At 33.8% G+C, this 12,289-nt stretch overlaps 2 protein-coding genes across 2 annotated transcripts; both read left to right on the top strand.

Moving 5' to 3' along the window:
* The first annotated feature begins 998 nt into the window (after positions 1-998).
* Positions 999-2,491, top strand: LOC111488708 (dnaJ homolog subfamily B member 6-like). Its single transcript, XM_023136617.1, has 6 exons — positions 999-1,288; positions 1,374-1,467; positions 1,551-1,618; positions 1,762-1,818; positions 2,126-2,347; positions 2,420-2,491. Exons 1-6 carry the CDS (start codon positions 1,103-1,105, stop codon positions 2,483-2,485), a joined length of 693 nt encoding a protein of 230 aa, XP_022992385.1. The 5' UTR covers positions 999-1,102; the 3' UTR covers positions 2,486-2,491.
* Positions 2,492-5,853: 3,362 nt separating this feature from the next.
* Positions 5,854-7,948, top strand: LOC111488658 (trihelix transcription factor ASIL2-like). Its single transcript, XM_023136538.1, has one exon. It carries the CDS (start codon positions 6,273-6,275, stop codon positions 7,398-7,400), a length of 1,128 nt encoding a protein of 375 aa, XP_022992306.1. The 5' UTR covers positions 5,854-6,272; the 3' UTR covers positions 7,401-7,948.
* The last annotated feature ends 4,341 nt before the right edge of the window (positions 7,949-12,289 follow it).

The raw sequence follows: 12,289 nt of genomic DNA, 5'->3' as shown, positions 1-12,289 counted from the left end.
AAAAAAAAAAAAAAAAAAAAAAAAAAAAAAAAAAAAAAAGTAATGGGCACGTGAGTTGGAGGACATTGGAACGTGAATTCACGTGGGCTTACAAAATTAGACCATTAATAAAATGGACCACTTTTGGTTCTCTTCTGACTCTCAACTTCTTCTTTCTTCTTCCTCTACTTTTGGACTCATTTTTTGGGCCTTTCCTTCTCTCAATTAAATTTTAATTTTTAAATTAAATATAAATAAAAACCTGTCCCCTGTTTCTGGAATACTGTTTTACGAACATTGCCAAATATATATATATATATATTATTATTATATTATTATATTATTATTCCACTTCTCCTTTTCAGATATTATTTTTGTCCTGCTCACCGCCACACACTCCATTTCACTTTTTTTTTTTTAATATTAAAAAATTAATATTTTACTTTTATTAAAAATAAAATTTTAAATAAACTACTCGAAGTATTCGAATCAACCCACAAACACACGTAGGTCTAATATTCGTATTAAATTTATAATAATTTAATTATTTAACTTAAAAATTATTGAAGCGCTATAACTAAGAAAATTAAATGTAATTATTATATTTTATTTTAAATGGATAGGTTCCATTTATTTATTTAATTATTTTATTGTATGGTAAAGTGGCAAGTTGATTAACCAAAAGCTAAAATCCGGAGGCAAATTGCAAGTGGGACCCATGAAGCGGCTTCCTTATATTATTATCCATCACATTCACAACGGGGGATTAATGCCTTAAATTAAATAATTAAATAAATAAATAAATAATACGCGACCTTTTCGCAGTAAAAACAGAAGTTTCTGGAGACATTTTTAATTCATAAAAATAAAATATCCAACTCTCAGATTCAATCTCAGCCGCACATCTCCACCTTATCCCCCTCTTCCTCTAAACCCCAATATTTCACACATTCTAATTATTTAATTCCCAAAAAAACATTTTAAATAATAATAAATAAATAAACTATAAAAGGGCCATGGTTCTGGAGAGTTCTTGAGCCTCTAAGCCAATGGCCTTTCATCGCCTTCGATTCTTCTCCTAAGAGCTCCGATTTCGACATGTCGTTCTCCACCATCACCATGAATGATCGTTCCGATTCATCGTTTAGCAGGTTTGGATTTCTGTAAACCGAACCAACCTGAGGTCTGTTTTGAAGGAAGAGAAATGGCTGGTGAGAATCACAAAAACGACGATCTGTATGCCGTTTTGGGGCTGAAGAAGGAATGCACCGAAGCGGAGCTTCGGAATGCGTATAAGAAACTGGCTATGGTAATTAATTAGGCTTCTCAGTTTTTGATCTATCTTTTTTTTTTTTTTTTTTTTTTTTGAGGTTTTTCGTTTGGTTCGGTGTTAGATATGGCATCCGGATCGGTGTTCGGCGTTGAGAGACTCGAAGTTCGTGGAAGAAGCTAAGAAGAAATTCCAAGCGATTCAGCAAGCCTATTCTGGTAATTTCACTAATTTTTCTTTTATTTATTTAATAATAATTGTCGTTTTATTTTTGTTATTACGAGGCATTGATTCTGTACAGTTTTATCGGACGCGAACAAGCGGCTGTTGTACGACGTTGGAGTTTATGACAGTGATGACGATGATAACGTAAGCTCCTCCACAGCTTAACACTACAGTGCTCCTTCGGTTATTCATTTGATTAAGATTAAATTTGGGTTTGGTTCAGGGAAATTGGTGGGGCCATGATCCCTCAATTGTTAAGACTCTGTTTGGTTCACTTTCATTTGCAGGATATAGGTGACTTCTTGACCGAAATGGTTGCCATGATGGACCAAACTAAGCCTAGCGTAAGCCCCTTCCTCTTTTTTTGTAGCAAATTTTGATCATAGCGACGTCAATTTTAAGATTCATTGTAAATGAGATGGAATTCTCGGTTAAAATGATAATCATAAAAGAGTATGATTTCAATAAGGAGATAAAGCTTCTCCTCTCAAACAAAGTACACTATTTGTTTGACACTTAATTATATTAACATGCCTAAGTTAAAGGCATAATTTTAATACTATGTTAGAAATTAGGAACTTTCTCGTAAGAGGGTGAATTTGGTAGAAATTAGAATTATAATGATTTCATTGGGCAAAATTAAAACGACAGGAAAACGGAGAAGAAAGCTTCGAGAAACTGCAGGAACTATTCCAAGAAATGTTCGACGATGATGACGAGGAGGAGGACGGTTTGGGACCGAATTCACCGACAAGATATTTCTCGTCCTCATCGTCCTCGTTGCACTCCGAATGTTCCAGTTCGGGCAACAAGCTAAACTCGTCGGATATGGATATGAACAACGTGAACTCATTCCAAAGCTTCTCCATGGGGGTTAGCAGTACTCTAGATTATAATTGTACTCTTAAAACCTTTCTTAATTTCCTCTAAATTATTAAAATTCAGAGTGGAGGAGGCGGCGGCGGCTGCGGCGGCGGCAACAAGGGCAGGAATTGGCGGAGGAAACGGTAGAAGAAGAAAAAACACGGCAAAGGCAGACGACAAAGAAAGTTGTCGTTTTGAATCAGCGAAGCTGCGCTGATGGTTAAATCTAGTGTCGTTGCCGAAGCCAAAAGGCAACAACATGGGCGGGACAATGATATGACGATGACGTAATCGTCATATTTACTGTTCTGTTTTTTTTTTTAAATATTTATATTTTCATTTTATGTAATTGTAAACTTATATTTAATTTCATTTTAGAACTTTTATTTTTATCTCCAAAAATTTATTAACGTCATAAATCATTAGAATTTCACAAAAACAAAAATATATATATTATTACGTTTCCAAGATGCGCACGTTTATAGGTGGCAGTTTTGTTGTTTTGAGATGTTGTAGGGGTAAAATTGGCATTTCAGGTCTAGAATCACGTGGGTATGGGCCCCACATTATTAAATTTCAAAAGAGAAAAAATGAAAAGCCTCTGCTTGACGATGGATTGGCCAGCCAAAGCTGTGGTGGCCCACATTACTGTTTGTGTTTGAAACATAGTGGGGCCCACCGCTCTCTGCAACTTGCAAACCAACTTAAACAGCATTTATTAAATTTTAAATAGTAAAATTACAATTTTATCCACCACCTTTTAAAATAAAAACTTTTCTAAAAATTAAATTCGAAATAAACTTCCAATTATCTAATAAATATTTCAAACTCGATAATTAGGTTATGGATTATTTATTTATTTATTTTTATAATTTTTTATTATAATTTTATTTATTTATTTATCCATCTGATTTTATTAAAAAAAATTAATAAATAATCCAAACAACTCGAACGAACCAAATCCAACTCAAATAAATAGACTGTGTTGGATGATGAAAGTTCCACATCGGTTAATTTAGGGAATGATCATGAGTTTATAATCTAAGAATACTCTCCATTGGAATGAGGCCTTTTGGGGAAGCCCAAAGCAAAGCCATGAGAGGTTACGCTCAAAGTGGACAATATCTATAAAATGTCTGATCGTATAATGACAAGTTAGGAATTTAAAGGAATAATTAAAAGAACAAATGGGTTATATTTATGAATTTAGGGGTGTTTGAAGAATTGGGATAATGACAAGTTGGGGGACAAACAAGATCCTTTCCAAAAGTGGACAAGTTGAGGAAAGTTCTTAATAATCAAATTGCAACTTGAACAATTTTTTTTTTTTTTTTTTTTTTTTTTTTTTTGTTGTAGGTGGACGTGACGTAGTTTCATTTCATAATAATTCTAAATCTACCCGAACCCAGTTCAAATTACTTGAAATTTTGAGTTAGCTGCGTCGATGACCCAAGTAATACGAAAAGAATTCTCTCAACTCGACTTAAATCTTCAGTTGAATAATTACAATTTAAATAAATTAAATGTCAAATATTTATAAGCAACCGTGTATCCCTAACAAAATGTCAAATATTTAATTCCGTGAAATTGAAAATTTAAGGTTTGATAATATTTTAAACCCTAAGCTCTAAACCCTAACATTAAAACTATGTTCGTGGGCCTCGTTTGGGCCTTTCTTGCAAACTCGAGCCCGTTCAAATGTTCATGGGCCTCATAAACTTTTGGAAGCCCAAATTCTAGTTCACCAAACTCCAAACTTCACCAATATATATATATATACATATATATTATTTTTTAAAATAATTGGCTTATTCTTAGCTATAATTTTAATTTCGTGTTCTTGGCTTTTATTCTCTTGTAGTAAGTGAATTTTATATAATTGTTTGGTTGCGCGTTCTGATTTCTTGTTGCAGAGGAAATCATGACTGCTTTTCTTCACAAACTATGGGACGGGACGCTTGCAGGCCCTATGTCAGACACCGGCTTCGGAATGCTTCGCAAGCATGATTCCTTTTCGGTATCGGAATCGCCTATGGTTAAGATTTCCGGTGACATTCCTGTAACTCGGAGCATCTTCATTCTCAGGAGTAACTCCGATTTCAGGAGCTTCTCGGATGATCGTAATGGAAGGATGATTGATTCTCTCGAGGGAATAATCTCATTTCACTCGTGAGCTTTTCTGTTTTTGAATCATTTGATTGATCGTTTATTTTTTGTATACTTGCAGTTAAATCTATGCGTATTCTGAAATTTTTAAACCTCCTGCTAAGACGACTGTGTTTTCCGGAAAACTGAAGCAATAACGCTACCTGGTGGAATGAAATTTATTCGGACATTTGACCAGTTTGTTGTATGTGTAATTTTGTCTCTTATTTCCTGCAGCGGTGACGCCTGAAATGATCGTCTAAACTGGAACAAGACGGTTAGAAGTAATGAATTAAACATTTAATTTCTTTATTCACTAATCGTCCGTTCACATGCATCATTTATTTATCTTGATCGAAATACGATTTAAAATGATAAGGTTTCAATCGATTGAAAGGAAAAATGCTTGCAAACTGATTTTTAGAAGTAAAGTAATTAGTCTTTAGGAGGCTTATTCATCTTTGAGTTAATGAATTCCTTCCTTCTAGTTTCTGCAAGGAACATGAATAATAAAATCTGTTTCAATCTTAGAAGAAAAGTTCTGTTTCTTTGAGATCCTGTAGATTTCCTCTGTTGATAGAGATATCAAAGTGCATCGAAACTGCTCTATCTTTTGCGAATCATTATGGAGTCTGTAGAAGAGCAACGTTTAGTGTTTCCAGTTTCCATATGTTGCAGGATCTCAATTAGCACAGTCTTATGGCTTCGACCATTGAACGAGAAGCAGGCAAATAACTTATGAATTATGCATAATATTTTATTTCATTCAGATTGCAATTCTTCTCTCTTTGGTCTTCAGGCTTTGAATTAGTTTTGAACCACAAACAACTACTTGAATTAATGATGAACAAAGACATAACAAACTGAAATGCAAAATTATTGGGATTTGAAGGCATAAATGGATGTTTCTGCTTGGTTTAACTTGCAGAGGTTGCCTTGAGTTTCTCGATCAGATCAGCGGTGCCCTCAGCTCCACCTTCTCCGACGGACACTCCAATCTTCTCTTCCATAGCCATCAGGATCTTAACCTGTGAGTGTTCCTTTTATGTTAGTTATGAACTTTATGTCGCAGTTAAAATATCCTAATAATTATATATATATATATATATATACAAATTTAGTCAATATCTTTTTAATTTTATATATAATTGATTTATGATATTTTTTAATTTTGTGTCTAATATCTGTTTAATTATAACTCTAAACTTTATGTCTATTAAACTATAAAAATAAAAAAAAATAAAAAATAAAAAAAGAAATTCTATCTGGTGTTGGTGAGCAGATGGGGAGGGTAAAATTGTAATCAGACAAGACATTAAAAACCGTACCACATAAAAACAGCGATGCAAGGCTTTACCGGCAGCGTCATCACGGTCACTCCGAGTACAAAAACACACCAATCACCTCCCGCCATGTATCTATCCCTCGGTACTTTACCGCCACGTCTCTCCTCCACCCCATTTACTCCCTCACCGACGCCGTCAGTTCCCTCTCCTCTGTTCTTTCCGTCAACCAAATTAAACGCCCCATTTTTTCTTGAAGAATTTATTCCATTTTCTCCGGTCAACCTCAATCCCTATTCCCAAACCCTAACACCCTTTGTTTCTCTCTCCCTCTATCGAATAGGGACCTTCGCATTTCAGATCGCGGCACATTTCCTGCTCATGACGGTACCGGACCGATTCGCATGCGCCGGTGAACTAATATCTTGTTATATCCATCTACTAGTCAGATCGTTGTGCAACATTTTGGGATCGACGATCTTTTGTTCAAGATTGGGCCGGATTCCATGAAGGAAGACGATGAGATTCAGTCCTTTCCGTCGCCAGGGAGTGGATCTCCGGCTTCTCCGATCTCTAACGGCCGGATTACCGTGACGGTTGCGGCGGCGGCGCCTCCTCCTCCGCCATCTGCTCTAAATACGATAACCTTGGCGCTGCCGATTCAGCAGTCTAAGGGCGGCGGAGGCGGAAGAGAGGATTGCTGGAGCGAAGGCGCGACGTCGGTGCTGATTGATGCTTGGGGAGAGAGGTATTTGGAACTGAGTAGAGGGAATTTGAAGCAGAAGCATTGGAAAGAGGTGGCTGACATTGTGAGTAGTAGAGAGGATTATACCAAGATACCGAGGACTGACATTCAGTGCAAGAATCGGATAGATACGGTCAAAAAGAAGTATAAGACTGAGAAGGCTAAGCTTACTGCTGGAGGAGGCCCCAGTAAGTGGCCATTTTATGATAGATTGGATCTATTGATCGGTCCGGCGGCTTCGAAGAATTCTGTTTCTATCGCCGGTGTAAATCCGCCTCTGCAGCCGAACCAGAAAGTTCCTCTAGGAATTCCTGTAGTGAATCGACCGGTGAATCCGTACCAGGCTCAGCAGAACCATAATCATAGTCAACAACAGCAACAGAAGGGGCCAAAAGCTCAGAAGATCCAGTACCACAAGCGGCCTCGTACTACAGATTCCGATTCCTCAGGCTCCGACAGAGAAACATCCCCAACTTCCAGTGATAGTTACCGGCAAAAGAAAGTTCGGAGCAAAAATGTTAGGGTTCAGAAGGAGGTGGTGAATCCGAAACTGGCTCAGGTGGGGAAAACTGAAAAGGGAAAGAACGGATCGAGAGAAAAGGGATGGGTAAATGCAGTGAGTGAATTAACGCAAGCAATTCTGAAATTTGGTGAGGCGTATGAACAAGCAGAGAGTTCGAAGCTGCAGCAAGTGGTAGTAATGGAGAAGCAGAGGATGAAATTTGCCAAGGATCTGGAACTGCAAAGAATGCAATTCTTCATGAAGACGCAGCTGGAAATCTCGCAGCTCAAGCATGGGAGAAGAGTTGTGGCTGCTGGTAATCATCATGGTAGCAGCAGCAACAACAACAACAACAACAACCACAGTAACAGCGATAGCAGCAACTAGATGAGATGCAGAACAAGGTACTATTTTTCTCATCTTTGGAAATTCTAGTTTGTGCCTGTTTATTACACTTAATCTGTTTCCTAATTTATCATTTTCTCTCATAATATAACTCCATCAAGCTGTTCAAAGCCTAGAGATTAGTAGTCACTCTGTTTCCCATTAGAATTCATCATCATCATCTACTCTTAGTTTCCTCATTGATGAAGTAAATCCTATTTGGAATCAGTGACTGTTCCTTCCTTCTGGTCCTCCTCTTTGGGAATTAAATGCCAAATTTTAGGTCGGACCCAGATTCTGAATTTGCAGAGATGCACTCGTCATCAATTGATTCAAACAAAATATAATTAAAGAAAGAAAACAGAAGGGTCCAGGATAAATCATGCCCTGACTTTATATGACAAACGCAGCCCCTCTGATTCTCTCATTAGTTGTGTTTAACCTGAAATTAGTTAATCATTGGATGGGATTTCAAATAAATAAACTATATTATTTATTTGGCATTTGTTTTGTTGAAGAAAAGCATGCAATGATAAGATTGATTGATTGTCTGGTTGTTGAATCTGATCCTATGATCTTTTTTATCAAATATTATATGTATATGAACTTTAGATAGGATCAAAATCCAAATAGGATGGATGTGTGAGAAAGTGCAATTCTTTTCATGTTTTACTGAAGTGACCAAAGTCAATTTTGATTGATCTAATAGTCAATGCTTGTCTATTTTGTATCCTTCCAAAAGAAAGACCAAAGGTCAATCTTGGATGGGTTTTCTTCCTTCCACAGCATTCCAACCGTAGGATTTGTACCCACAGAAAAAAAGTTAGAAACAACTAAGCAAAATTCGTTATTTTTTTAGTACAAAAAAGTGGGGTATGAGTAGTAATGATATCTTTTCGACTAAGTTCGGGTTGGGAGGTGGGAGTGTGCTGTTTGGAACCCGTTCTCAAAACTAGTTATTAAATTTTGTCAATGTTTTATAGATGTGTTTAAAGTTTATAGCTGGGTTAATTTTGGTCTAAATCTTGAGTGTCAAAGATTTTGAATTTGTACAAGAAATAAAATAAAAGAAAGAAATTGAAATATGCTTTTTTTAAAGCAGCATTCTCTCCCTAACATGAGCCGTGCATTATAATGATTGAATGTCTCTTTTTTTTTCCTTTTTTTTTTTAATTAATTAAGGCGGGACTGTGGATTTGAATTAAAGAGACGGAAATTGGTTGGTTCACATTTGAATTTTGCTTAAAACAAAAGTTTTAGTATTTTAAGGCAAATATTCAATATTCAATGTTTATATGATTGTGTTTGAATTTTAGTTTGTTTTTTTATTAATTAACTTTTTTTCCATCAACTTTTATTGTTTGTTATTATTATTATGGTATGAAGCGTAGATTTAGCTTTGAAAAATTGGTGAAATTAAATCTAAACTATAGTTTTAATTTTAGAATTGTTCAATATATATGTATATATATGGTTTCAGGTAAAGGATAAAAATTAAACTATTCTGATTTGTTACAATTATAAACCTAGTTTTATAGCAACCTATAGATATTCTTGTGGGGTCTAAAACGGTCAAGCTAATATAATATTTTAACTAATATTTATTCATTAATGGGAGAGGTCACAAATCAATTGGTAAAAGACAAAATTATGTAAATATATCTATTTATTTATTTAACATGTACTCATTCCATTCTATTGAGGTCGGAAGTTTAAATTATAATGAATACGGGATACTTCTAATTTCATCAACTTTCTCCCATTGTAATTAAGCTCGTAAATATTGTAACGAAGGTTCTCCTTCACCCACGATATATATTATTCGATGTCGTTTTGGTCTTCAAATTGGACGTGGAAATTACGATGGTTCTCCTTCCCCCATCTAGACCGCTAGATCTACCTCAAATTCCTAATCTCAGCTTCCCCATCATTGATTACCAAATGTCGCCTTCACGTGGGTCCCAGTCCAACCAGCTTCCCAATCCAACGGTCCAGATCGCGCCACTCTTGACATGATAACTTTTGATTTTGCAACTTATTCTAGATTTAGTTTAAACTTTATTAAAATAGATTTTATTTGGTTAGTAAATTAATTTCATCAAATGAAAAGAGATTTAAAGAGTTTACCTTATTGCAATTGACATACACTCAATTTTTAATTTCACAAGTTTATTTCTTTTTTCGTAATTATTGTACTAAACGGAAGAAGCTTATTAAAATAGGTTTTATTTTGTTATTAAATTAAAATGGACCACGGGGTGGGGCCCACGTGTTGAAAATGATACGTCATCACACGTATTAGTGCAACGTGACGACGTATGAGTGGTTGAGAGGATGAAATTTCGCGAAGTAAAAAAAGGAGACGGTAGAAAAACAATGCAAAAGCTGACAAAGGAGAAAAGAAAGGAGATGCTCCACACGTGTCTCGGCGTCCCACAAACGTCTTTAACCATAGATAGTATATAAAATATGGTTCGTGAGCAGTTTGTTAGTAGTTCATAGTTTGTTATCAATTTTACCGATCTTAATTAATTCGTTTGATGTCCTATTCTCATTTGGGAGTTCGTTCTTTAGTATGGGCATTTTCCCGCTATACCCTAGATTTACTAATTTTATTTTCTTAGTTCTCGATCCTCTATCTGTTTCTGAGTCCTATGAATATTCTTGAGTTCTCTAGCTCTCCTAGTTAGTCGTTTATGTTGTCCCTCTTATCATCATATCTCTAAGCCCTCGATGCGCGACCTCAGTATCAATTTCATAGAGTTCATGCATGTTAAGACTCAACCAATTCTAAGATGCAACTGCAGCCCCGTGCCCCTCGTGACAGGTTCACCAAAAGAAAGCTAACTAACAAATTTTCTAATATATTAGTATTTAACCATGAATATTACATTTTCGTATAATCAAATTATATTTTGAATATGGAAGAACGTGTTAGAGCGATTTGATTGTGAAAGATATACAAACTAAATCCGTACTTTAACCAAATACACTAATTAGTTTTAAATTTAAATTTTAATTTCGAAGTTAAGTCTATATTGGGTGACCTTAAACAAGTTGAAATCTCCCGTGTTAATATGTAAGAATAAAATAATGGCGATGTCATAGGAGAATATTAGAGTCATCAAGTACCAAATCCAGATTCTAAATATTCAGATGAATGAATGTTAGAATTAAGGTGAAAAAGTGAAGTTATAAAATTTAATATTTTTTTAATGTCATATATATTTATATGTTGTCGTGAATTTATTAAATATAAATGTATTTAAAATTTTATGGATTAATGAGAAAATTAAGTCAAGGGAGTGTATAAATTATGAAAATGAGGGCTTCAATTATTTAAAATTCAATTAGCTGTGACAACCACAAACTTAGAAAAATAAAACATAAAATAATGTCTTTCATTATTTATTTCCATCTTATAATTATTGTTTTTATTTTAGATTTTAAACTCAATTTGTAATTTTTTGATTGGTTGAAAATTATATAGCCAAAAATAATAAAAGTTTTTAAAAAGGTTTATTATTATTTTATTTTAATTAGAGTAGAATTTTAAAACATTAAAAATTAAAATGAAATGATTATAAATAGTTTTATAAATTTATTTTGGACAATTAAACTTTTTGGAACAATTATTTTTTAAAATCTATAAAATGGTGTCACAATATTCAAAATTAACAATATTTTTTATTTTCTACCCCTAATTTTGAATTAAAATAATAAAGAGTAAGGTTAAAACGGTAATTTGGTCAAAATAATGAAAATTGAATGCCTCTTTAGTCTTTTCTAACGAGTGGCACCTAACGGATGAAGTAAAGGACAGGACAAAATCAGTCTTTTATGGAGGGCTAATATTGTACATTCACTTTGATATCTCAACAATATTATATAATTTAATATTTCCCCTCATTGAATATTTGTAAGTATTTATGAGCTTCAAATTTAAATTGAAATCTTATTTTTATTTTAGTCCTATCTCTAAATATTATATTTTTGTGATGTTCTACCTTCCCCTAGTAGATGCGTTTTAAAATCTTGAGGGGAAGCCCAAATAGAAAAAATATTTACTAGCGGTGGGTTTGAATTGTTACAAATGATATAAGAGGACAATATTTGTTAGTGAGGAGGTTGTTCCTTGAAGGAGGTAGACACGAGGCGGTGTGTCAGTAAGGACGCTGGAACCCAAAGGGGGGTGGATTTGGCGGGAGTCCCACATCAATCGGAGAAAGGAACGAGTGCTAGCGAGGACGCTGGGTCCTGAAGGGAGATGGATTGTGATGGAGGAGAACAAAACACTGTTTATGAAAATCTTTCCCTAGTATACACGTTTTAAAGCCTTGAGGAGAAACTTTGGGTCGTTACAATTTTAATTTTAAAATACAAACTAAAATATTTTAATTATTAGAATATGGATGAGAATAATTATTACAATTTTTGTAAAATTTACATTCTATTTCAATATCACAATTTTAAATGAAAAAGAGAAATTATATCGTATTTAAAAACACTTATTTAATAAATTATTTCAATAAAATACGACTCAATATTTTTAATTTATATTTATATTTATATTTATTATTATTTTTTTTTTGCAAAAATAGAATTTGTCTAAAATTGGAGTACAACAAAAGCATCTATTCATTGTCTTTTATCCAAAAATAAATAAATAAATAAATAAATAAATAAATAAATAAATAAAACCATTAAATATCTAGAAGGATAAGAGAGAATATGTTTTAATTAATGAGATAATATTTTTTTCTCTTAAAATGAATAAATGAACAAAAATTGGTGATGAGTATAAATATTAATGAAAAAAGACAAAATAAATATTAAGAAAATTAAAGAGAGAGAGAGAGAGTAAATAGGAAATAAATAAATAAAAATTGGCC

The sequence above is a fragment of the Cucurbita maxima genome, unplaced genomic scaffold (assembly GCF_002738345.1).
Source record: "Cucurbita maxima cultivar Rimu unplaced genomic scaffold, Cmax_1.0 Cma_Scf00013, whole genome shotgun sequence".
NCBI lineage: Eukaryota > Viridiplantae > Streptophyta > Magnoliopsida > Cucurbitales > Cucurbitaceae > Cucurbita > Cucurbita maxima.
Note: the sequence above shows the minus strand (reverse complement) of the source record. Positions and strands in the feature narration are given on the sequence as shown.

What these genes read in the sequence shown, in the direction of transcription:
- LOC111488658 (XM_023136538.1), top strand. Translation starts at nt 6,273, where the DNA reads ATGAAGGAAGACGATGAGATTCAGTCCTTTCCGTCGCCAGGGAGTGGA.
- LOC111488708 (XM_023136617.1), top strand. Translation starts at nt 1,103, where the DNA reads ATGATCGTTCCGATTCATCGTTTAGCAGGTTTGGATTTCTGTAAACCG. An exon ending in CGTATAAGAAACTGGCTATG is followed by an intron (nt 1,289 to 1,373) that starts GTAATTAATTAG and finishes GTTCGGTGTTAG; the next exon opens with ATATGGCATCCGGATCGGTG. An exon ending in TCCAAAGCTTCTCCATGGGG is followed by an intron (nt 2,348 to 2,419) that starts GTTAGCAGTACT and finishes ATTAAAATTCAG; the next exon opens with AGTGGAGGAGGCGGCGGCGG.